Source organism: Micromesistius poutassou (assembly GCF_964030765.1).
Source record: "Micromesistius poutassou genome assembly, chromosome: 14".
In the NCBI taxonomy this organism is placed as follows: Eukaryota; Metazoa; Chordata; class Actinopteri; order Gadiformes; family Gadidae; genus Micromesistius; species Micromesistius poutassou.
The window spans coordinates 14,387,778-14,415,435 of record NC_140284.1 but is presented as its reverse complement, the minus strand read 5'-3'; the positions used below and the strand labels follow the sequence as shown (position 1 = coordinate 14,415,435).

Sequence of the window (27,658 nt, the reverse complement as noted above, 5' to 3'; positions counted from 1 at the left end):
GGGCATTTCTAAGTTTCGTTTTTGAGTCGGTTCTCAGTTTCATTTTTCAGTAGGTTCTGTTTTATCAGTAACCGGGAAGTGCCCAGCGCTCCCCTCTGTATAAAGGGACGGCGGTCTAATCCTCTGCAGTTCACTCTGCTGCACTCCTACAACCAGGAATGAGGTAGGCTACACTTATTTAACCAAACTTATTATATTATAATAGTGTAGTTATTATTGTATTATTGTCATGTGCATCTTTAGATGATACTTCTTTATTTTGATTATTATTAAGCCGGCTTATTTCAGGGACCTTATCGTCTGAGAATGCCCGTTACTTCTACGTCCGAGGCCGGGCGTAGTCCTAGAATAAACTATCGATTATAACAGGTCTACTACCCGGACCCTAATACATCATAAACACGTTTTTTTCCATTGAAATCAAAAAATAACTTAAAAAAAAGCGTAATTTAGGGCCATGTGTGTAAGCGTTCTAGGAATAGGCTACATGGCCCACACGCACATACTCGGGACACACTTGCATTAAACACAGTAGCACTACATAACAGCAATAATGCCACAGCAGCAAAATCATGAATAGGCCTACATATGCTTACTCTTTAGAAGTTTTTCGGAGAGAGAACTCCTTAATGAGGCTGGTAAAATCCAATTTGTGCTGAATATCGCTTTCAATGGACAGATCAGAGACAGGTGATCTTTTTTGGGCCATTGTGAATCTCAAAGCCGTTTCTCAATACCAAGTATGCGGACTATGTAGGCCTACTCGCGGACTTCGAAGTAACCTACAGACTTCCGAGGACGCGAGTACCTACGCGCCTGCAACTGGAACAGCAGCGGACTCGATGACGTCACCACCTCAGCTCTGTTAACTGCTTTACGGCCTCATCGGTCTTCAACTAGCGGCAATTTTGAAAAAGAGCGCTCCCTGCTGGCGTTGGTTACAGGCAAAGTCATAAATAGTCGGAGTGCTATATCGACCAATGGAAACACTTGAGCTTTTTCGACATTTTGGCGCTATGCTGTCCAGCAGCCGTGACGTAGTAACAAAATTGACTTTGAGAACTGGCCACATGACCCACACATCTACCCAATCAGCTGCTTCATTTTTTAATGTTTCTTCAAGTTAAAATAGTGGCCAATCCAGGGCCCCTTCAGACGTGGGCCCCTGCGTGTGTGGGTGCATGTGTGTGCGTGTCTTTGTATTGAATAATTTATTTTGAGTAAAACTGATTTTAAACTGTTTAAAATCAGCCATAATTTTAATTCTTAAGGCAAACTGAGGAAACAATAAAACAGAATCGGACACTAAGAAGTTAACTTGTAGCATTCATCCATGAGGAGTTGGATGACGCGTCGCAGTCCGACGCTCCTATTGGCTCGTGTTGGAGTCGCCTGTCCATAGATAGTAGTTCCCACCAAGATCGGCAACAAAGTTATCCTATTGGTTGATTGACCTCATTAACCATAACACTGGTTGTCTCTTTATTATTTTTTACAGGAATCTCGACAGGAACCATGAGTTTTAAGAGGCCCATGGAAACTCGGTAAGTTGGATCTGTTATCTATTTTAAAATATGTAAGTGGCCTGAAAACGCAATGCATATTACAATACAATTACAGTACACATCACGTATTGCTGTGGTGCTTAAGGGGGTAGCGATGAATTAGCACATGAAGAGCTTTCAGGATATTTTACTGGACATTAGAAAGATAGTTTAAAAGTTTGAAAACTAAATGGAACAAATGTTAGTATAAATACATTAATCACACAATTATGTAAGCTGTAATCATTCAAATCTGATGTGATAAGAAATACATACATACACCACCTCTACACCACCTCATACACCACCTCTACACCACCTATACACCACCATATACACCACCTCATACATCACCTCATACACCACCTCATACACCACCTCTACACCTCATACACCACCTCTACACCACCTCATACACCACCTCTACACCATCTCTACACTACCTCTACACCACCTCTACACCACCTCATACACCACCTCTACATCACCTCATACACCACCACCTCTACACCACCTCATACATCACCTCTACACCACCTCTACACCATCTCTACACCACCTCTACACCATCTCTACACTACCTCTACATCACCTCATACACCACCTCATACACCACCTCTACACCACCTCTACTCCACCATATACACCACCTCTACACCACCTCATACACCACCTCTACACCATTACCTCATACACCACCTCTACACCACCTCATACACCACCTCTACACCACCTCATACACCACCTCTACACCACCACCTCATAAACCACCTGTACACCACCACCTCATACACCACCTCTACACCACCTCATACACCACTTCTACACATCATCACCTCTACACCACCTCTACACATCATCACCTCTACACCATCACCTCTACACCACATCTACACCACCTCTACACTACCTCTACACCATCACCTCTACACCATTACCTCTGCACCACCTCATACACCACCACCTCATACACCACCTCTACACTACCTCATACACCACCTCTACACCACCTCATACACCACCTCTACACCACCACCTCTACACCACCTCATACACCACCTCTACACCACCTCATACACCACCACCTCATACACCACCTCTACACCACCTCTGCACCACCTCATACACCACCTCTACACATCATCACCTCTACACCATCACCTCTACACATCACCACCTCTACACCACCTCATACACCACCTCTACACCATCACCTCTACACATCATCACCTCTACACCATCACCTCTACACCACCTCTACACCACCTCTACACTACCTCTACACCATCACCTCTACACCATTACCTCTGCACCACCTCGTACACCACCACCTCATACACCACCTCTACACCACCTCATACACCACCTCTACACCACCTCATACACCACCTCTACACCACCTCATACACCACCTCTACACCACCATATACACCACCTCATACACCACCTCTACACCACCACCTCATACACCACCTCTACACCACCACCTCTTCACCACCTCATACACCACCTCTACACCACCTCATACACCACCTCTACACCACCTCTACACCACCACCTCATACACCACCTCTACACCACCTCTACACATCATCACCTCTACACCATCACCTCTACACATCATCACCTCGCCACCATCACCTCTACACCACCTCATACACCACCTCTACACCACCTCATACACCACCTCTACACTACCTCTACACCATCACCTCTACACCATCTTTACACCACCTCATACACCACCTCTACACCATCTCTACACTACCTCTACATCACCTCATACACCACCTCTAGACCACCTCTACACCACCTCTACTCCACCATATACACCACCTCTACACCACCTCATACACCACCTCTACACCATCACCTCATACACCACCTCTACACCACCTCATACACCACCTCTACACCACCTCATACACCACCTCTACACCACCTCATACACCACCTCTACACATCATCACCTCTACACCACCTCTACACTACCTCTACACATCACCTCTACACCATTACCTCTGCACCACCTCATACACCACCACCTCATACACCACCTCTACACCACCTCATACACCACCTCTACACTACCTCATACACCACCTCTACACCACCTCATACACCACCACCTCTACACCACCTCATACACCACCTCATACACCACCACCTCATACACCACCTCTACACCACCTCATACACCACCTCTACACATCATCACCTCTACACCATCACCTCTACACATCACCACCTCTACACCACCTCATACACCACCTCTACACCACCTCATACACCATCACCTCTACACATCATCACCTCTACACCATCACCTCTACACCACCTCTACACCACCTCTACACTACCTCTACACCATCACCTCTACACCATTACCTCTGCACCACCTCATACACCACCACCTCATACACCACCTCTACACCACCTCATACACCACCTCATACACCACCTCTACACCACCTCATACACCACCTCTACACCACCTCATACACCACCTCTACACCACCTCTACACCACCTCATACACCACCACCTCATACACCACCTCTACACCACCACCTCTACACCACCTCATACACCACCTCATACACCACCTCTACACCACCTCTACACATCATCACCTCTACACCATCACCTCTACACATCACCACCTCTACACCACCTCATACACCACCTCTACACCACCTCTACACCATCACCTCTACACATCATCACTCTACACCATCACCTCTACACCACCTCATACACCACCTCTACACCACCTCTACACTACCTCTACACCATCACCTCTACACCATTACCTCTGCACCACCTCATACACCACCACCTCATACACCACCTCTACACCACCTCATACACCACCTCTACACCACCACCTCTACACCACCTCATACACCACCTCTACACCACCATATACACCACCTCTACACCACCTCTACACCACCACCTCTACACCACCTCATACACCACCTCTACACCACCTCATACACCACCTCTACACCACCTCTACACCACCTCTACACATCATCACCTCTACACATCACCACCTCTACACCACCTCTACACCATCACCTCTACACATCATCACCTCTACACCATCACCTCTACACCACCTCTACACCACCTCATACACCACCTCTACACCACCTCATACACCACCTCTACACTACCTCTACACCATCACCTCTACACCATTACCTCTGCACCACCTCATACACCACCACCTCATACACCACCTCTACACCACCTCATACACCACCTCTACACCACCACCTCTACACCACCTCATACACCACCTCTACACCATCACCTCTACACCATCACCTCTACACATCACCACCTCTACACCACCTCTACACCACCTCTACACCATCACCTCTACACATCATCACCTCTACACCATCACCTCTACACCACCTCATACACCACCTCTACACCATCACCTCTACACCATCACCTCTACACATCACCACCTCTACACCACCTCTACACCACCTCTACACCATCACCTCTACACATCATCACCTCTACACCATCACCTCTACACCACCTCTACACCACCTCATACACCACCTCTACACTACCTCTACACCATCACCTCTACACCATTACCTCTGCACCACCTCATACACCACCTCTACACCACCTCATACACCACCTCTACACCACCTCATACACCACCATATACACCACCATATACACCACCTCATACACCACCTCTACACCACCACCTCTACACCACCTCATACACCACCTCTACACCACCACCTCTACACCACCTCATACACCACCTCATACACCACCTCATACACCACCACCTCATACACCACCTCTACACCACCTCATACACCACCTCTACACCACCTCTACACCACCACCTCATACACCACTTCTACACCACCTCTACACCACCTCATACACCACCTCATACACCACCATATACACCACCTCTACACCACCTCTACACCATCACCTCTACACCATTACCTCTACACCACCTCTACACCACCACCTCTACACCATCACCTCTACACATCATCACCTCTACACCACCACCTCTACACCATCACCTCTACACCATTACCTCTGCACCACCTCTACACCACCTCTACACCACCTCTACACCATCACCTCTACACCACCACCTCTACACCATCACCTCTACACCACCTCATACACCACCTCTACACTATCACCTCTACACCACCTCTACACCGTCACCTCTACACTACCTCTACACCACCTCTACACTATCACATCTACACTACCTCTACACCACCTCTACACCACCACCTCTACACCACCTCTACACCATCACCTCTACACCACCTCTACACCATCACGTCTACACTACCTCTACACCACCTCATACACCACCATATACACCACCATATACACCACCTCATACACCACCTCTACACCACCACCTCTACACCACCTCATACACCACCTCTACACCACCACCTCTACACCACCTCATACACCACCTCATACACCACCTCATACACCACCACCTCATACATCACCTCTACACCACCTCATACACCACCACCTCATACACCACTTCTACACCACCTCTACACCACCTCATACACCACCTCATACACCACCATATACACCACCTCTACACCACCTCTACACCATCACCTCTACACCATTACCTCTACACCACCTCTACACCACCACCTCTACACCATCACCTCTACACATCATCACCTCTACACCACCACCTCTACACCATCACCTCTACACCATTACCTCTGCACCACCTCTACACCACCTCTACACCACCTCTACACCATCACCTCTACACCACCACCTCTACACCATCACCTCTACACCACCTCATACACCACCTCTACACTATCACCTCTACACCACCTCTACACCGTCACCTCTACACTACCTCTACACCACCTCTACACTATCACATCTACACTACCTCTACACCACCTCTACACCACCACCTCTACAACACCTCTACACCATCACCTCTACACCACCTCTACACCATCACGTCTACACTACCTCTACACCACCTCTACACCATCACCTCTACACCACCTCATACAAACGCCATTTTCTGAAATAATATGCTCAGTAAACTTTGGTAACATTAAATGCTTTTCTAAAGACGGATGAAGGATTGGGTGGCGTGTCAATTAAGCAGTCTTACATCTTACATCTGAATGTCTTGAATGCATCCTTGTGATTATTATGACGATCATCATGACTGTGGCGCGGGGCCCCTCCAGCCCTGGGGTGTGATGCGTGGCAGCGGCGGCCCTGGCTCTCGATCTAGATCTCTAGTACAATGTAAACCCGGTTCCCTGCTATGATGCGGCTGACCAGCAGAGGCCACTGCTGCTCCCTTTTGTTTTGACTTCAGCGCCTTTTAGAGCTAAATGGCTATTTTATAATTTCAGAGCCCCACTATCCATTGTTCTTGATTTAGGAGGATTGCCCCAAAAGGTCAAATATCAGTATGACTTATGAAGCAGGCTGCGACAGCTTTCATTAATAATCTAAATTAAACAGAAATCTTCATGGTTACTGCCTTTTAACTGATTTAAAAATGGATACGGGTAGGTCATCAGAATGTCGTATGACCTGAATTGTGATTGTGACTCGTGGGATTGGATGTACCGCTTCAACATTAGCAATTGCTAACATTCATAAATTAGCAATTGCTGGAGGAATTTCTTTATAAAGTGCTCGTCTGTTTTATAACTTGTGCGCTTTACTAAAGTAAAGGTTAGGGTAACGTTGGGTAAGCGCACGCACGCTTTACGAAGTCGCACGCACGCTTTAAGTAAGCCACACGCACGCATTAGTAAGTCGCACGCAAGTTTTAAGTAAGTCATACGTGTGCTTTAGTAAGTCGCACGCACATTTTAAGTAATTCACACACGCGCGCTTTAGTAAGTCACACGTGCGCTTTAGTAAATCACACGCGCGCTTTAGTAAGTCACACGCGCGCTTTAGTAAGTCACACGCGTGCTTTAGTAAGTCACACGCGCGCTTTAGTAAGTCACACGTGCGCTTTAGTAAATCACACGCACGCTTTAGTAAGTCACACGCGCGCTTTAGTAAGTCACACGCGCGCTTTAGTAAGTCACACGCACGCTTTAGTAAGTCACACGTGTGCTTTAGTAAGTCACACGTGCGCTTTAGTAAGTCACACGCACGATTTAAGTAAATCGTCGCACAGGTTACCTATTGCTTCGATTTAAATACATAATTTTTTCAGCTAAATTATAATTTAAGATCCATTTTGTCGTCATGTCACATGGAGTTTCTGATTTCTGTTGCAGAAATTCCTTTGGGGCAACAGCGCCACCATTCATTGACTACCTGAAAGATATTCTGAGAAGATATCCAGATGGCGGACAAATTCTGAAGGTAAGTGGCAATTTATCGTAGTGCTTCAGTTGTATTTACAAGACTGACAACCATCTGTCCAGAATGGGAGTTCGCTGGTTAGCTTTTGTATTTATTATCAGCTGCTTCTGTCTGGTCGTCAACACTGTGGGTAACCTGTCAGTTCTATGATCAGCTGCTTCTGTCTGGTTGGCTACTCTGAGGGTCATAGACATAATAAAGAGTAGACGCCGCATCGACCGCTACTGCCTACTGGCGCTGACGAGCCGTGGGGCCGCCATCTTGGACCGGTCGACCGCTCCACTCAGTGTAATCTGTTCGGTGCTATGAACTGTCAGCACTTTTAATTCATCAAACCTCACTGAATACCAAACTGATTTTCACGCAGGTTTTTTTGCTGCAAAGGTCATACATACATAGCTATGATACAGGACACATTGTTCGGTGTGTTTTAATATTCATAGTGGGCTTAACAGTAATAGAATATTCTGATATATGATATAAAGTGACCAGATGTCCGAGATCAAAACTGGGAACGTAATCCCTGAAAAAGGGGAAAAACTGAGACATTTCCAGTTTGACTAGCAATCTGATTGAAAAACCTAATGTTGTGTCTTCAAAAACAAAACAGGGACAGGTAGTCTTTTCTGTATTTAGCGTGGGACAGGCAGCCAAAAACGGGGACGTCTGGTCACCCTATGATATGTGATGTAGGCTATGATAGGTACTTTGCAAATCACACACTATAAATATGTTAGAGAAGCAGAAACAGATAGGGGCAGTAAAGTCAGCTATTTTAATAAGTTGAAGAAACCATATATGATTAGGCTATATATAAATATATACATAGCATACATAAACAATACATGAATACATTAGATATCTATATATAAACACATGAAGGTTTTTGTATGAGCTAAAACCCCTGAAAGAGGACTGTTTTGCAGAGCTTCTTTCTCGTGCTCCCTTTCTGCAGTTCAAGAGAGGAGAGTTTGGCAACGTGGCTATGAAACACAGACACAACCAATGACAGCAAGTCAGAATGATGGTTGTCGATGCCAAACTGTGTCTCTTCCTGAAAAGTAATCCCCTGAGCCCTGTTTGCGATGGTCGCCGATTTGAGCAGGAATATGCTGCACAGTGCTCTGGCATCTTGTGTCTTCTGCTGCTACGCAACTCGGAGTATGACCGGTCCAAGATGGCGGCCGCATTTCTTGCGCCCAGCAACCAATGCGGCGTCTACTCTTTATCATGTCTACTCTGAGGGTAACCTGTCAGTTCTATGATCAGCTGCTTCTGTCTGGTCGTCTACACCGAGGGTAACCTGTCAGTTCTATGATCAGCTGCTTCTGTCTGGTCGTCTACTCTGAGGGTAATCTGTCAGTTCTATGATCAGCTGCTTCTGTCTGGTTGCCTACTCTGAGGGAACTAGTCAGCGGCGCATCACAGGTGGCGTAATAATCGCAGTACTGAAGATAGTACAGAATTATTATATTATTGTCTTTCAAAACTGGTTGTGTTGTTACTAACCATGCAAACTCCCCTTCTCGACGCACAATGATGAATATGGATATAATCCACTCGTCTGACTTTGAGTAAGACAGGCAAACGCCAATTTATCGATATCTCTGTGTATCCCTTTAATTCAGCTAATACCCAGAGGTCAGAGAGCTCCTGACCAGCATGATAACAAATAAATGAATTACCCAACAACAGCTTAATGTGTGTTATGCCTATCCCCAATGTTTACACAGGAGCTGATCCAAAATGCAGATGATGCCGGAGCCACAAGAGTTGTGTTTATCCATGATGAGAGGAATTATGGTCACGAGAGTATTCTGACTGATGAATTTGGAAAATATCAAGGTATGTATTATGTTTAGGAAAATATATTGTATATGCTAGTGTTTTTATTATAATCCCGCCACTCTCTCTGGTTTGAGCATAACCACCCAGTTGCCTACCACATGGTAGAGTGCAGTGGTGTAGGTTATTGTACTGGGTATAATGTGACCCCCCACGTAAATCATATGAAGGTATGCAAAAAACAAATTCAAATTCAATTATTCCTAAAATAACAGTATTTCAATGTATGGGACGAATATGAGAATATGAGAATGAGAAAAATAAATCACTGAACAGTTATCTACCAATTGTACTGTTGGCATATAATCTTACTACTATAATAGCAGGCCTGTCGGACAAGTTACTCGGACAAGTTGGTCAGTGCGCATGTGCCAAGCAGCCTGCAGCTCACACACAAACACACACACATACACTGCACGCACTCACACACATACAGACCGCATACACACACACACGCGCACGAACACACACACGCGCGCTGACGCAGACGTTTCAAGACAAAGGCAGCACAGGACACTGCATACGCACACACCGCACACACATGCACACACGCACGCACACACATGCACGCGAGGACACAGTACACACACGCGCACGCGGACGCAGACGTTGAAAGACAACGGCAAGATCGATCCCGCATCCCACCATGTCTTGGATATTGATATCCCCCCCTCCAGTCTGTTTTAACGGCCCGTCGTCGTCCAACTCTCCCAGATAAGACGTTCTGCTATAGACTGTAGAAATTGCGATAACAGAAGTGAAGAGACAATTTCTCACGTCGACAACGCAACGGCAGGTTGTTCATTTTATCATATTAAAAACGTTAGATTCAAACATTGCGCCGAGCATATCAACGTACAAGTCACGTGATCTTAAAGAGACAGCGTCCCTATAACACAGAACGAAAACATGTCAATAACACAGTATGGTGAATTATGTATATTGAGTCCACCACAAGACTACACTTTGTTGCTAAAATTTAACATTACTCTCCTCCTTGAGCCTCCCTAAATGTCTTTACACTTTGTTGCTCAAACTTAATATTACTCTCTTCCTTGAGCCTCCAGGAATGTCTTGCGATATTGATATCCCCCCTCCCCCCTGCCGACTGTTTCAGTTGTTTTATTTTTCTAATGTTTTGTGTGTAGGCTGTGTGTGACTGTAGGCTACTGCTGCCTGTCTTGGCCACTTGAAGAGATGTTTAATCTCAATGACATATTCTTCTGGTAAAAAAATAAATAAAATAAACATCTTAAACTCTCACGTCAGGTAGCCAATGTACAATCCGCAATCTTGCCCTCACACCCCCCTTCCCCCCCGTGCTTTATTTCACTAAAGTTAGATAGGTTGCTGCCTTAGCTGTTGTTACACTTTAGCTGTTGTTACAGTTTATTTCACTAAGGTGCTTCTGTAAATGAACACAATTTTCAGCTGTTTGTTATTATTATTTTCACCAAACCAAAAGTAGTTGCCATGCATTTTTTAAATGTCAATGCACTTTGAGCCCTGAATAACTGTAAAAGTTATTGACTAATTGATTTGCATGCATAGTATACTACACTTTCCATTGAACAATTACCCCTGTAACGCATAAATTGACTCATTTTATAATGTCATAAAATGCTCACACACTAGCTTTTCAGACACACGTGTCAGTCCTGATATTCTAAAGATAGGTCTTATCATAACCCTAAAAGTACACATCATACAATAAATAACTATACATGAGTTCACAGCTACACGCGTAGTGTAGAAAATGTTTTTTTTTATTATTATTACTGACAACAGTCAGCTGAACATGATAGGGTCCCGTCCTTCCACTCCCTGTTTTCTCAGTTAAACACAGAAATCAACTACATTTGTCAAAGTGTTAGTTATATGTTAAATGAAGCAAAAAAAATACGCTCTTTCTCTGGTAACACAGTCGTTCGCGACGCCTTTCTTCTTCGTCGTTTCTTCTATTTGTCTCTAACTCATGCTCCAATCTTTCATCGATCGTTTTTTTTGACCAGAGTTCTGCCTGTTGGGCCCGTTGGGCAGAACTCTGGTAAAAAAAAACTACAGTGACAGCAGCCACACTTATCCCGCCTCTTGCAAACTTAGACCCTACGTCATATCCCCACGTGTGAAAACGGCTTATAAGGTATAAAATGATTATGCTTGCTTCATAACGTAATAGGTGAACCAAAATGTTATACGTTTTTTTTATATATACATTTTAGGCAAAATGTTATTATATTATGCGCTCAGAAATTTGTTACATCATCAACTGGGGTTTCCACATTATAGCTATGGGTTTAATTACAACTAGAGGTTGAGCGTGCGCAACGCGTGCTCGGAAACTCTAGTCAATAAAATATGAACATATTAGATTGACTTAACAAGGGTTGGAGTAGGACCCCTGTTCCTACTAGTAGTGTGGTCTGAAGCCTCGGCCCTACACAAGGGTGGCCCAACCTTTTCTGAACCAATATAATCTTTTACATTCTGCTAAGATCTATCAGTCCAAATAGGGAGCCATATTACTGATAGCCTACATACGTTGCCAGATTGATAACTTCACAGCTAAGCTTTTCCTCTGCTCCATCACATTCACTGTCACTCTCTGCAGCTCTCTCACTTTCACTAACTAAACCGTGCACTGGATACGCACAAACATTACGCACTTCCCTATTCCCCACTGCATGTTTGGCAATTTTGTTCAGTTTGACCTCTCTACTGAGTAATTCCTGGAGCTTTCATGATGAGTATACGGCATATACCTGGTATCAAGTACACTGGTGCATTTGATACAGCATATACCTGGTATCACGTACACTGGTGCATTTGAAGATGACCAAAGAAGGTCCAATGTACACTGATTGGCAAAAAGATGGCACTATAGCAATCGTCTCAAACTGAAAACTTAAAACTTAAGTAGCATATCTCATGACCTGAAACTTTGAAGGCATATGTGTTTCCTCATGATGAACAAATGTTGTGAAAAACTTCCGTAGGGATCCTAGGTTTTTTATGACGTTTGTACAAAATCCTTTCTTCCACACCATCTATGGACCAGTCTGTACCATAAAAAACAAAGCCACTAGGAGCCAATGAAAAAAGCAGGGGGTGTGGTTTAAAAACAAGGGGTGTGGTATATGCACATAAATGCTTATATCAAAATTCATCCAGATTGGACAACAGGAGGCACTATAGCAATCGACCTGAAATGCACATTTTGAACAATTATATCTGCTTACCCCTTTGACATACAGTCATGAAACTTTAAACGCATATCATCAGACCTAAGGTGATGCTGTCCCTCCGTTATTAACACAATGAAATACAGAGGGGTCGCATTAGCCTTGGCCCTTTCTCTTATTATTGTTATAAGGTGTCAAGCATCGAACCAATGGGCCCTATACTGCTTGGTGTCCAAGGTTGCATCTTCTCAAGCACTCCAACTTTACTGCTCTAACCATGAAGGTCACCAGATGAATCTTACCACAATTCTGTGTTTTCTGCTTTTCACATCTCCTCCCCCCAAGCCAATTGCCCAATTCAAACCAATCCAACTCTAATAGATTCCCAATCTCCCAAGGAATAAACTGTATCAAAACAGTTCTGAACTCCAAACCGTATGGCCTCCAGGCAATCACTAGCAAACACAGGAAAATAGGCGTAAATCCCATTCACACCAAATTCAGGTCCCATGTCTAGAACTCATCCTAGAAACTCCAAACCCTATGGCCCCCAAGGACTCAAATAGACCTCTGAAGAATATGTCCCGCCTCCGAGGCTCCCTATGAAACTGGACCACAATGGTAGAGGGTGATTAATGATGATCCCATCATTAAACAAGCAGATCTCCCTTTGACCTAGATCCATGGAACTTGCGCACATGTGTATCTTTATTGTTAGAGAGCTATATAATGAAACATTGCTTTATTCATTTCATTATTTTGTCGTTTAGGTCCTGCTCTCTTTGCCTTCAACGATGCAAGGTTCACTTCAGAGGACTGGCAAGGTATTCAAGCTACAGGAAGAAGCGTCAAGCGCAAGGACCCAAACAAAGTTGGGCGCTTTGGGATCGGCTTCAACTCTGTGTACCACATCACAGGTACAACATCAAATGAGCCAAATTATCCCCACAACTTCTGCAGGGTCAGCAGTGTTTTCCATGCATTCTACAGTATATTCTATTTCTATATAAACTATTTCATTTAATTTATTTTCAGATGTGCCATGGATCTTAAGCTCGGACCATCTTGCCTTGCTAGATCCCCATGAGAGACTTTTTGGACAAGGACATGGCGGCTATCAGTGGTCTTTAGCCAATAATAAAGACCAGGAAACTTTGAAGACTTTCGAGGATCAATTCAGGCCATTTCAAAACATTGTCGAACATCTAGTCCAAAAGCAGTGGACGGAGGTCCTCGAAGACCAGCACTTTGATGGGACACTTTTCAGATTTCCTTTGCGCAACGAGATATCTAAAATCTCAGATAATTTGTATAATTCAGACAAAGTTGCCCAGCTTTTTGACAGCTTCATTGCAGATGCAGAGTTATGTCCATTGTTTTTAAAAAGTGTGCAATCCGTGTCTTTAATTCATGTCACGGCAGACAGCTCTGTCCATGTCATGCTTGAGGTGACTAGCTCTTGTTCTGAAGGAGCAGTTTTGGAGTCAAGTGATGGATCAATCATCAAGAGCTCAACACGCTTTAAAGACATAACTGTCACAGCAGAAGATCATGAAGAAACCAAAACTTGGCTCTTGACTACTTGTTGTCTGAAAGAGGGCAATGTGCAGAAAGTGGATTCACTGGCAGAGAAGTTGAGTTTTCTACCACAAGTTGACTTGGCATTTCCATGTGGTCAGAATAAAGACAGTGGTGACAGTAGATTGAGTTGCTTTCTCCCACTTCCAAACAATGAATCCAACAAGACTGGACTTCCACTTTATGTAAACGCATGCTTTGGCCTCACAGACAACCGAAGACATATCAAGTGGCAAGAAGAAGATCAGAAACACGATGAGGGTGCCATGTGGAATGAATTGCTGGTCAAAGAGGTGCTTCCACAAGCATATCTCATGATCCTTAAAGATGCCATTGAATTATCCAAAAACTCTGAGCTCCCTCTCTCCTCTGTGTATGGTCTTTGGCCAGACTTTACACACCTTGAGCATAAAGAAAAATGGGATGCAGTTGCCCAGAATGTTTTACAATGCTTATTTAGGGAGAATATCGCTGTGCTCTCTCTTGCTGCAGATGAAAAAAGATTTGTCTGTCCTTCAGAAGCTGTGCTGCCCTGCGATTCTTCAACAAGCCCTAAAGTATCAGCTGCCATTCAAAACGTGTTGATTTCCTGTGGAGTTAACCTTGTGAAAATCCCAGAATGGGTGGAAAGAGCGATTGTGAGGGCATACCCACATCCTGAATCCCTCAAACGAGTCACTCCAACCTTTCTCCGGACCGTTCTCCACAAAACCGATTTGCAGAATGTTACAAAAGAGGACAAGGTGTCTCTTTTAGAATATGTTTTAAGCGATGGAACATACAAAGAGCTCCAGGGCCTTCCACTGCTTCCTCTCAGTGATGGCACTTTCAGATCCTTTACGAAGAAAGAGGAAGACGTCGCTTTCATCGATAGCCAAGACTTTCCAAGGTAAAATACCCACTTCGCTTGATAACCAATCTATAACCTTCCCCTGTGTCTGTAATGAGTATGGTTTGATTATTTGTAGAAATAGCACATATATAAACCATTTTAACAGCATTCTTCCAGCAGTGTTTATTTAGAGCATATTAATAACTTCAATTAAATCATTAACCCCTTTCACACTTGCAGCCACATGCCGGTAATTAACGACAGCCGAGCAATAAATTGGATATATATTATTTTCAAATTGCAGTGATTCTGGGGCAATGGTAACAAGTAATTTCCGGGAAATTACAACAGAGGTTTATAAATGCATTGCCAGTGCTGTTTGAATGATAGCATTCCGCTAAAAAGAGGTGTGTCTTATGCGAACAGACACTGCTATCCTTTGCCCGAAATTCTTAACCGTTAATGTAACGTCATCTATATGTGAAAAGGGCCAGTGTGCTGTTGGTAGCTGTTATCTATACTTTTAGATAGTTAACATGAAAGCAACTCATTCCTCGACAGGTCCCTGCTGCCTGGTTGCAAAAACCTCTTCATCCCTCAGGACCTGAGCACCACCTGCCAAACACATCTGAAAACGCTTGCCACAAGAGGTAGGCATGTTGTTTTGTGTATCATGTATTTACATTAACACCCAATTTGCATGCATTTAATGCTGTTTTCCAATGGTCTATTTTCCAGATATATTCAACGTCATCAACATTGATGCAGACAAGGTCACTGAACTTGCAAAGAGGTATTTGCCTACGGATTGGAAACAGGGAAAGGAGCATGTCACCTGGGAACATGGAAACTGCCGGCATCCACCAGCCGGATGGCTTCAAGAGTTCTGGAAATTCCTTAACACTCATTTCAGAGAGTTAAGTGGTTTCACTGGCATGCCTTTAATATCCATCGAGTCCCAAGTGGACCCCACGCAGCCCATGCTACTCGCAAGAATACAACAGAACACAACCCTCATTTTTCAGAGAAGCAAACAGGATAGCTTGCCACAGCAGATTGCTGAATGGGTGAGAAAAGTTGGCGGCACTGTTGTGAGAGGAGAAGAGTGGCTTAAACATGAAGACATAGACTCTTTTGTGCTGCCCCCTTCTCCGCGGAGTGTCCTTCAGGTCTTCCAGAACACAGATTCTGATCATCTCATCAAAGTAATTCAGGCAGTTTCTCATGATGACAGAGAGGCACTTAAGAACTATCTCTGTCGCCTGGATTCTCTCTCAGCCAGAGAGCAAGATGTTCTCTCAAAGTTACCTTTGTTCCAGACCATGAAGGGATCATGTGTTGATTCTCAATCAAAGCAGGCTGTAAATTTGGTATCTGGGTTAACGATACCAACAGAACTCCCTATGCCTGACCACGTGGTACAGTGTGTCACTGAGGCCGACCGCAGACTCCTACAACTACTCAACATTGATATCCTTGATACAACTCAAGCAGCTAGTCTACTGATTGATTGTGTTCAGTGTGATGGTTTCGGAAAGGATGCTACAGAGAAAACAATGACATGGATTTTAGAGCATGGTGGTAACCTGTTCTCTCAAAATAAAGCCTTAAAAGCCAAATGTAAGGAGCTGAACTTCATTCAACTCAATGGATGCTGGAAAAAGGCATCACAATTATTTGATCCTAGAATTGAAACCTTCAAGGATCTTTTTGCTTTGGACTTCTTCCCACCAGCCGTGTACACACAAACAGCACAAATGATTCAGAGTTTAACAGAACTTGGACTGCTAAACAAGGAAGCAGATCTCACTACTTTGCATTTGTTGCATGCTGTCGAGCAGATTGAGAATTTGCAACTAAACTTTCACAAGATGGCTGTCAAAAGGGCTGAGGTCATTCTTAGCCTGCTCAATACCAATGATTTGCTGTCCAAATTCTCTAAACCACAGCTCAAAAGCCTGTTGATGATGAAATGGGTGCCATGTGTTGAACCAGGACAACAAAACAAGGAGAGACTTTGTTTCTTCTGTCCACATGAAATAGGACATACAAAGTATGAGGACATTGTTGGGTATGTAATGCCCCTGAAAAGAGAGCTTAGTGAGAAGGTACGCAATAAACTTAGCATCACGCACTTGCCCCCACCGTTAAAAGTGTTGGAAAACATGTCAGTGATGTCATCAATTGCACATACACTAATCGATCCAGATACAGATGTGGATTTCAAGAGGAAGCTGCATAGTACTTACACGTACATGCAAGATCACATTCATGAGTTTGCAGAAATTGTGACCAAGGACACAAAGTGGTTATGGGCACACAACAAGTTTGTTTCTCCTGTGGATCTAGTTCTTGACTACCCTCCAAATCTAGATCTAAGTTCTTACATTGGGAAAATTCCAAAAGAATTTCTTCCTTACCAGAAGTTGCTCATCCATTTTGGATTAAGGCAGCGCCTTTCAAGAGAAGAAATAGTTGCCATTCTTAATCAGATCAAAGACTCCATTGAAGAAAGACACATACCAGTTGGGAGTCCTGGTGAGCTGAAAATGGCGATTGAAATACTCAACTGGATGGGGAGAGAGAAGAGAGTTGTTGGAGAAGACATCCCTGTTCCAGTCATTACCGATGATGGACATTTTACCTTAAAGCCACTGTCAACAACGGTCTTCTGTGACATCAGCAGAGATGGTTTGGAGGCACTCAATCATCATCAGGAAGAATTCTATGTCATTCATGCAGAGATACCAAGAGCCACTGCTGAGTGGCTGAAGATCCCACTGCTCAGCACACGGATACTTAGCCCTGAGATGTTAGGAATACAACAGTGTGGACAGTCGGAACCCATAACAATGCGGATTAAAAACATTCTGAATGAATATGACGAGGAACATGACATCTTTAAAGAGCTGATTCAAAATGCTGAGGATGCTAGAGCAAAGGCATGTAGATTCATGGTCGATTTCAGAGTGCACAAAGAACCACCAGAAAGTCTTTTTGACCCTGGAATGACTGCTTGTCAGGGGCCCTGTCTTTGGTCATATAATGATGAGCAATTCACGGAGGCTGATTGGACCAATATCGTCAGAGTAGGATCTGCCTCAAAAGAAAACATGGTTGATAAAATTGGAAAGTTTGGCCTCGGATTCAATACAGTGTATCATGTGACGGACTGTCCCTCCATCCTTAGTGGCAGTCATCTCCTCATGCTGGATCCAAATGTAACCCACCTGAAGAAGCACATAAAGGAAAAAACGAATCCTGGAATTAAGCTGGACCTAACACACCACAATCTCTTCAAGTGGTTTCCAGGGCAGTTCAAATCGTATGAAAACATCTTTGATTGTCATTTTAGCGGGCTCAGCACTGATAAACCCTACCAAGGTACTCTTATCAAACTACCCTTTCGAACACAAGAAGAGGCTTTCAAGTCAGAAATAAGCACTAAAGTGTATGACAGGGTCAAAATTGTTGGTTTCCAAAATAATTTCATGAGCAATTCGCAAATGTACCTGCTCTTTCTAAAAAACATAAATACCGTTTCTCTACAAAATATCACAGAAAATGCCTCAACTCCTCCACAAGATGACCAAATACAGACTAATTTCAAAGTCTCAAAGACCATTGTGAGAAGCATGAAGATACCAGACCAAACGTTAAAAGAGCAAATTGATGGAGTTGAAAGCCTGATCAGTGTAAATAAAAAATGCAATGAATTAACTGACTGTCACACAGCACAAATTGTCCAAATTGAACAACAAGAAAGTGGATCAATCAAGTTCTGGCTCCTATACAATTGCTTTGGAACACAACAGTGCCTCAAAATGATTCATGACAAAAACAAGGAAGCCAAGTTCACTCTGCCTGTTGGTGGGATTGCTGTGCCTCTCGACAAAAAGCCCAATTCAGAGAAATGGATTCCGTCAAAAACAGAACTACTTGGACAAGCCTTTTGCTTCCTTCCCCTCTCCATTCAAACGGGTCTTCCAGTGAATCTAAATGGGACATTTGCAGTGACATCAAATCGGAAGGCTCTATGGGCAAGGGGAGTAAAAAATGAGTGGAACAAGGCCCTCCTTCAGGACCCTGCAAAATCAGCATATATCACTGTGCTCTCCGTATTGAAGAACATGTCTGCAGACAAAGACTTGGAAGGCTACTGTTACTACATCTATTGGCCGGATCGGGAAAAAGTGACAAAACCATTTCAACCGTTGGTGGATGCTTTTTACTCTGCTATTGTCCAACAAAATGCACCAGAGATCTTCAGTGATGGCGAGCACTGGTGTTGTTTCAACAAGGCCATCTTTTTACATGAAAGCATTGAAGAGAACAAGGAAATTGGTGGACTTGCAATGAGAGTAGCGCAAAGCCATGTAAAAGCACCCAACTATGTGGTTCCTTTTCCAATTTGGCTGAGAAACAGCTTCAAAAAGGCTGGCTTCCAAGAAGATATAGAGAGCAGAACATGGAACTGGGAGAAATTTTATGAAGAATCTGTGTTTAGGAATCTGGCTACCATGGATGCTGAAAGTAGGAATGCTCTTGTGCTGCACGCCATTGACCTCAACTTGACTGAAATTGATGACCTACTGATGCGCCATCCATGCATTCCTACAAAGGGTGGACAACTTCAATGCACCAAGAGAGTTGTTAATCCTACTGGAAAAGTTGCCTGTCTTTTTGGACAGACAGAAGGACGCTTGCTTGAGGGAACCAAAAATGACTTTAGTGCCCCTAGAAGGGTGAAACGCTTGTTGGAACTTGGAATGTTGAGTGACCATATCACATTGGAAGAGATTGCACACAAAGTTGGCAGAATCACTCATGTGTGGAATAAAGACCAAAACAAAGCATGTGTACAATTGAAATGTATTATGGAACAGTTGAGGGGTCATCTGCCTGACAAGGACTCGCTTTACTGGGAATCAATAAGGAACACTGCCTTTCTTCCAGCCTTTTCTCCAGAGTCGGAAAGGGTCACACTTCAGAAGCCCATTGAAGTTTTTGATGAGGAATTCCGCCACCTTGTGAACATGACAGAGCATGTGCTTGATCACACCAGCTTGAAACTATACAAACTTGATCCAGTCTTAAACATTTTGAGAGTTCGTCAGAGTCCACCACTTGAGACAGTGCTACAACAGCTGGAAAGCACTAGTTTAAAATACCAGAAATCCAACAAAACAAGCCTCCACGAGATAGCCTATACATGCTATAAATTTCTGGATCAGTGGCTCAAGGAGTATGGAGCTACCACACTCATTTCAGAAAGGGCACATTCATTTCCGTTCATTCTTGTTGGCTGCAAGTTTGTACATGCACAATATGTGGCAGAAGAAGAGGACTTTGAGGCAAAGCCATACCTTCATGTACTTCCATCTGTCTTTGCTGGTTTCAAGAGCCTCTGGAAGAGTGTTGGTGTTCAAAGGAATTTCACAAGAAGTCAGTATCTCACTGTACTCCAGGAATTACATGCTGCACATGGACAGAAGCCCCTTTCGAAGCCCGATCTCAATATCTGCCTCACAGTATTGAGGGGTTTGTATGCGAATAATGAGAAAATAAAAGACTGTCACATCCCCAATGACCATGGGGTTCTGCAACCTGCAGCCGAGTTACGCTTCAATGACAGTCCTTGGATGCCGCTCAATTTAGGGTTGACACTGTGCCATGAGGATATTACTCGAGTGATGGCACGACATTTTGGAATCAAGACAACCAAACATCAAACTCTGGAAAGTTCCTTAGTTGCAAACATGTCACCATTTGACTTTGAGTTTGAGCAGCGAGAGCAACTGACAGTGAGAATTAAAAACATTATTGCGGCCTATCCATCCAAGAAAGATATCCTGAAAGAGCTAATCCAAAATGCTGATGATGCTGAAGCCACAGAAATCCACCTGGTCTGGGACAAAAGACAGCACGGCACAAAAAAAACCTTTGGAAAGAAGTGGAACCATCTGCAGGGCCCTGCATTGTGTGTCTACAACAACAAGGTGTTCTCTGATGCAGATCTGAAAGGCATCCAGCAGCTGGGAGAAGGTGGCAAACACAACACTCCAGGCAAAACTGGAAAATATGGAATTGGATTCAACTCTGTGTATAACATAACGGATTGCCCTTCTATCTTAACTGGAGATAAAATACTCTGCATTTCTGATCCAAATCAAACATACATTGAAAGCCCATCAGGGAAAACTTCTGGCTGTGGGTACAACCTTAATTCTGATTTTAAGGAGACATACCTTGATGTCTACGAGTCATTTCTGCCCAAGGAATTTACTCTTGAAGAAGGAACGATGTTCAGATTACCGCTGCGAATTGGTACAATGGCAAACAACTCAAAAATCTCAGCCCAGGGTATCACTGACCGAGACATTGAAGATTTGTTCTCGGCCCTTCTTGATGACCCAGAGGGATTGATTCTCTTCTCAAAAAATATACAGAAAATACAGCTCCATAAAATTGAAGACTGTGGAAATCTACAAAATTTCTTCAAGGTTGAAAAAAACATACCTGACAAAAGCTGCAAGGAAAGAACTAATTTTCAAATGAAACTACAAAATGCCTTGAAATCGGACAGTTCAGTAACACCATACCAGGCAATTTACAGAATACAGATTTCAACGTCTTCCAACAGCAAAAGTGAATGGGTAATTGCTGATCAGTTTGGATCATTTAAAGGTGACACTGGTAGACAGTTAGACAAGCTGCCTCAAGCATCAGTTGCTGCATGTGTGGACTGTAAGCCTCACAAAGCGGGGAATTTCAAAGGTGGAACCTTTTGTACCCTTCCTCTACCTGTTCAAACTGGACTTCCTGTCCATGTGAATGGGAACTTTGAAGTAGACTCATCCAGGAGGGACCTATGGAAAGAAGATGGCAAAAGCTTGAAAGTAGATTGGAATGGAGCATTGAAAATCGATGTCATAGCTCCACTGTACGCAGACCTGCTTCATAACATCTGCCGTAACATTGCAGAGAGCAACATCCGTTCCACAAGTGGAGACAGCCGTTTTCTCCACAATTATCTTAATTTTTTCCCAATTGTATCAGAAGGTATTGCTCCGGACTGGCAAGAAATGATACATGAAGTTTACAGATCAATTTGCAACAAGGCTCTTGATGTCATTCCAGTGTCGAAGAGCACAGTACAACACATCTCACATGTGCCAATTAGGAAGTACTCTTTTGAATGGTGTAATGTCAAAGAGGCAGACCAAACTGATGCACCTCATTTGACACAAGAGGAAGACACAAAATCCATCAACCTCATGCTGGAGAGGCTTGGAATGAAATTGGTTCCTTTTTCCACCTATATGGCAAAAATTTGGGAAAGTTTCGAAGCTGCTGGGGTGAAAGTTAGGTCTATAAGCCCTTCAACTGTGACAGATTTTCTTCGAGAAAAACCACTCAATGACCCTACCAAAACCGCGATGGGTTTACCATTGCCAATCAGCCAAACACTAATTCAAGATCGAAAAACGTGCGCTGAACTGTTGAGTTTCTGCTTGAAAGTTAAGGGCTTGAAGAATGATAAAAGTAACAAACCTTGTTCCGTTAGTGGACTCCCACTTCTTCTAACAAATGACCAAGTTTTGAGGAAGTTTGATTCCAGCGATCCTAAACTAATCACCAGCTATTATTCTCTGTTTTGTGGATATGAGAAGGATTTTGTTGATTATCGGACAATCGATGAAATGCACATTGCAGTTCTACAACCCAAATATGTTAAAAAGTTAACAATTCCTCAGGCAGAGAAGTATCTGAAACCTATACTTCTCCGTCTCCTCAAAGACTGTGAGGTTGATCCACTTTTTGGTCTCCATGTACCAAACAATGCAATAAAGAAGTGGTTGACAAGTACTTGGAATTTTTTTACAAGTCAAATATCCCAATCTCAACACAGCAAGCAAATTATGACATTAAGTACAGTGAGGGAGCTTTTTGATGGCTGTCAAATGCTACCAGTTATGTGCCCAAGGTCAAATAACAAACCCTTCTTGCAAACAATGATGACCATGCCAAGTGTGATTAAATATGGCTCAGGTGAGGGGATACCAAGCATTCTGTTTAAACTCGGATGCATGAAGCTTGACACTTCACTCTTCTCAATACATGGATCCTGCATGTATCCTGGATACATGGATGTCCTGACACTGCTACACTCTGAACTTTTGAATACAAGTGATGAAAGTGCTGTGTTGGACCTTGTTTTCAAACTAAATCCTTCAGAGTTTTGCAACCTTTCTGATGACGAGCTAAATGAGCTACAGAGGTTTCTACAGTCTGGACTATCCAAATCAAAGGACAGTAGTCAGTATCAGAGAAAAGTAAAATCTTTGCCAATATTTGAAACACCAGATGGCAAGCGAGTCAGAATTGATGGACCTGGACAGGTATTCATCGTCAACGGCATGAAAAGATTTCCAGACTTGTTCAATCTGAAAAAGAGCAGCAGCACTTTTCTCAAACAAAGTTTAGAAAATGAGCAACTTTCGAAAACCTTCAAAATCCCAATCCTTTCTCATCTTCAGTATTTTGTAAAGTTCATTCTGCCTGTGATGCAGGCACTCACAGAGGAACAGATTCTTCACTCCATCAAAATGTTGTTGTTACTGCAAAACGATTTGGAGTATCCTATACATGAAGCAAACATCATCTCCTCAATGAAGGGAGTGAAGCTGATCCGCAGTGACCAAGGAAATTCAGAGATGGCATCATTCTACTTTGATGACCATGTGGAGTTGTACAAGATAATGCTGCCTCAAGGGAAATTTGTGCCTCAAAGATTTTGGAAAGCAATTTGTGACACATCATCTATGACAATTCAAGCAAGAGAATTGCTTAAGAAACTGGGAATGAAGCATTCTGTATCAAACAATGAGATCATTGATTTTGCATACCAAATCGAATCTGAGTCTAAAGGGAACTGTGAACTGGCAGACTTACAACTAAAATCATCAAAACTGCTGAGTACTGCAATGAAAAAGGCAGGAAATGACATCAAGAATGAAGGACTTGATCAATTCTTGATCAAGTCCTTGGCTGACATCAAATTCCTTTTACCAGTGCAAATATCAAAAGATCTGTGCACCTTTCAAAGTCCAGTTGCGGTTGGGAGAACAACTGTAGCTCTCAGGGGGTCATTGATTGGGAATAATCATCAGCATTTGATTTGGACTTCCATGCCAATCATAGATTTGCCAAGTTACATCCCACATGTTGTTAAACAAATGGTAGAAATGGCTGGAGCCTTTGAAGAACCACCCATGCTGTCTGTCACCACAAACATGGCAAATATCTGCCAGTTACCTTGCCAGTCTGATGATCTCAACAAAATCAGGGCTGTTGTTTTCAGGCTTTCATATGCCTACTTACAAAACACCATATTTACAGGTAATGGATTAACTGGCCTGCCTGTTGTGTTAGTTGAAAATGACACAAAACTGGTAAAAGCTGAAGAGACTTCGCTTGGACTGCCCCACGACATGGACTTCAGGCCCTACTTGTACAAAATCCAGTCAAAGGATGCAATATATGCAGAGTTCTTTAAGAGAATTGGTGTGACTGAGGAACCAACAGTAGAGCAGTATTGTCACGCTCTCACAGCGATTTTCCACGATTCCCTTGAAAAACAAACACCAAACTCAAATCAAAAGAACACCATCAGGCGGGCTATTCAGCAGATATTCCTCCTAATTAAAACACAAAAAAGAGGATCCCCCCTGACATTTTCGGAGATGTTGTACCTCCCGTCAAAAGATGGCAAACTATACCCCTCAAATACACTCTACTTTAATGACACAGTATTTCAGGCACGCAGGTTGGAGAAAGCATTGGAAAATAAGGTGCTGCTACTTGAGAGCCTCAGCATATGCCATTTGGGGGACGATATGTATGAGCATCATCAACTGGTACAAATGTTGCCAGAAAATCTTCAGCCCAAAAAGCTCTCTCAGTGTACCGAGGAGCGTTTGGGGAAATCAAACATGGACATTTGTCAGTACGGAAAAAACTGTGAATTCAGTGGATGGTTTGAGAAACATCTGTCATCTATAGCCTTCCGACATGGACTTATCTGTCTCCTGAGAGAACAGTCAAAAGGGAAAATCACACAAGAAGATGCTGGCGACATGTGTGAGCAGACTTTTGGCAGTATTCAAATCATCTGCTGCAGGAGCCTTGAAACAGAGCTGTGTTTGGATCAACAGCCACTGAATGATACAGTGGTGGAGGCTGACGTCTATGTCCAAAAAGGACAACAAGGATGCACCTTTTATTTGAAACACAATGATGAGATGGCTCCAAAAGTGATGAATGAAATAAACTTGACAATGACAAAAGAGATAAACGCTCTATTAGGGAACAAACTTGCCTCAAATTATCTACCTGTCCTTGGGGTTCTTTTGATGTGTGACAGCCTGCAGGAGGTCCAGCAAAAGCTGGCAAAGCACGGAATTCATGACAGCGCAGAAGTGGACAACTCTGCTCTCTACCCAGCAGAACCTGGAAGTGTTATCCCAGATGAATGGCTCGACTGCCTCGATATGAACATGCTCAATAACTTTGAAGAAGGCGAACATGTAGGCTATTTGAGCAATGACATCTACAGTTATGCAGTTATTGTCAAGCAAATGCCTGGAGCCACTGGACAACTGTCACGCAGGTATGAAATCCAAACCAACAACAAAGAGTTCATCGAAGTGAGTTCGCTTGAGCTCTATCAGTTTAAACGAGAAAAGAAGCCCAAACTGAAAAAGATGACCATAAAATCAGGAGCATCCTGCATGGAACTGGAGCTACATGAAGGATCAGAGTGGAATGGAAAAGATGAGTTCTCTGATGAAACATCCTCACCTGGCAGGACGTTGCCAGCATCTTTGGATGAAGCCAAAAGAGAAATTGACAAATGTCTGGAAGAAATCTGGACCCTTTCCAAGGAGGAGAAACATACAGCCATAAAAAGACTGTACCTTAGATGGCACCCTGACAAAAACCCAGAGTGCATTGAGATTTCCACTGAGGCATTTAAATACCTGAAGAACAGAATTGATGAACTGACAAATGGTAAATCTGCAGATTCCTCAAAGCCTAAATGGAATGGAAACTTCAGGGATTTCTATGGAAATTGGAATCAGGAGGCTAGGCGGCACAGGCATGGCCGGGAGCGATTTCATAGACAGTATCGCTCCTATAGTTACAACTTCTGGACACATCAAGAAAACGTCCCAAGGCCAAACCGAGCAGAGGCCCAGCGTTGGCTGCGGCAGGCACGCTGGGATTTGGCGGCAGCTGAGAATGACATGGGCAGCGGGAGCACAGAATGGTGTTTGTTCAAGGTTCACCAGGTCATGGAAAAGGCTCTCATTGCTGCAGAGTATAAAAGAAATGGGAAACGTTCTAACTGCACCATCTCCATCATGGCGGCACAAGTTGCTTGCTTCGAGCCTCGATTAAGGAAGCTGACTCAAATAGTGGAGAGTGTAAAGTTGCTTGGAGTGGATGCCAAGAAAACTCAATACCCTGACTATGCTTCCCCTAACATTCCTCACGAACAGTTCAAGGAAACGGACGAGCGGCCAGCTGTGAATATGGCTTCAGAGCTTCTGGGCATAATAGAGGCTTACGTTCATTAAGAATCTTTGATTTAATGCTGTTTTTATCTCTTTTTTAATGTATTTTATCTTAAAATTCCATGAACAAAATGTGGAAATAAATCTTGAGTAGGATTGGATATCTTTTTTACATTTTTGATATTTTTGATATATCTAGATATCATTTAATTAGTATTTTATAGTTCTATGCATCATTGTATGGTCAGTGTTATGGTTATGTGAACACACTTTTCACTCTATTGAACAAACCGTCAACAAACTTAATGATTCCTTAATAACCAGTGAAATAATTGTGTTTTGCAGTTTGTGTTTCCATATATTCATCTATTATTTTACTGTTAATGTAAACATTGTTATGTTTGGTGCATCTTTTGATTTTATTAAATCCTTTATATACTCTATATACACATTGAAATGGTGGCATTACCTTTTAAACCTTCCTCAATATGCACTCAGTGAAACAATCCAATTCGTCTTTCTATAAATGTTACTATTACCTAACCCTAACTTACTATGAATAATAAAGAGAAATAAACAAAGGATTCCCATCACATTGTGTTTTGGAGCATTCTTTCTTCGACAGTACGTTGGAATAGAAATACTAAACACGATGAATATGTTTCAACAAGAGGAATCAGCTACC

At 43.2% G+C, this 27,658-nt stretch overlaps 1 protein-coding gene across 1 annotated transcript; it reads left to right on the top strand.

The window, feature by feature from the left end:
* The first annotated feature begins 106 nt into the window (after window positions 1–106).
* On the top strand, window positions 107–27,566 carry sacs2 (sacsin molecular chaperone 2). Its single transcript, XM_084478731.1, has 8 exons — window positions 107–163; window positions 1,499–1,544; window positions 7,870–7,957; window positions 9,691–9,802; window positions 13,755–13,901; window positions 14,020–15,451; window positions 15,956–16,044; window positions 16,133–27,566. The coding sequence occupies exons 2-8, from the start codon at window positions 1,516–1,518 to the stop codon at window positions 27,034–27,036; spliced, it is 12,801 nt and encodes a 4,266-aa protein (XP_084334857.1). The 5' UTR covers window positions 107–163; window positions 1,499–1,515; the 3' UTR covers window positions 27,037–27,566.
* The last annotated feature ends 92 nt before the right edge of the window (window positions 27,567–27,658 follow it).

Bases quoted from the DNA above. Each gene is read 5' to 3' on its own strand.
- sacs2 (XM_084478731.1), top strand. From the start codon at position 1,516: ATGAGTTTTAAGAGGCCCATGGAAACTCG. The intron at 1,545-7,869 runs GTAAGTTGGATC...TTTCTGTTGCAG, and splicing joins AAGAGGCCCATGGAAACTCG to AAATTCCTTTGGGGCAACAG. The intron at 7,958-9,690 runs GTAAGTGGCAAT...ATGTTTACACAG, and splicing joins ATGGCGGACAAATTCTGAAG to GAGCTGATCCAAAATGCAGA.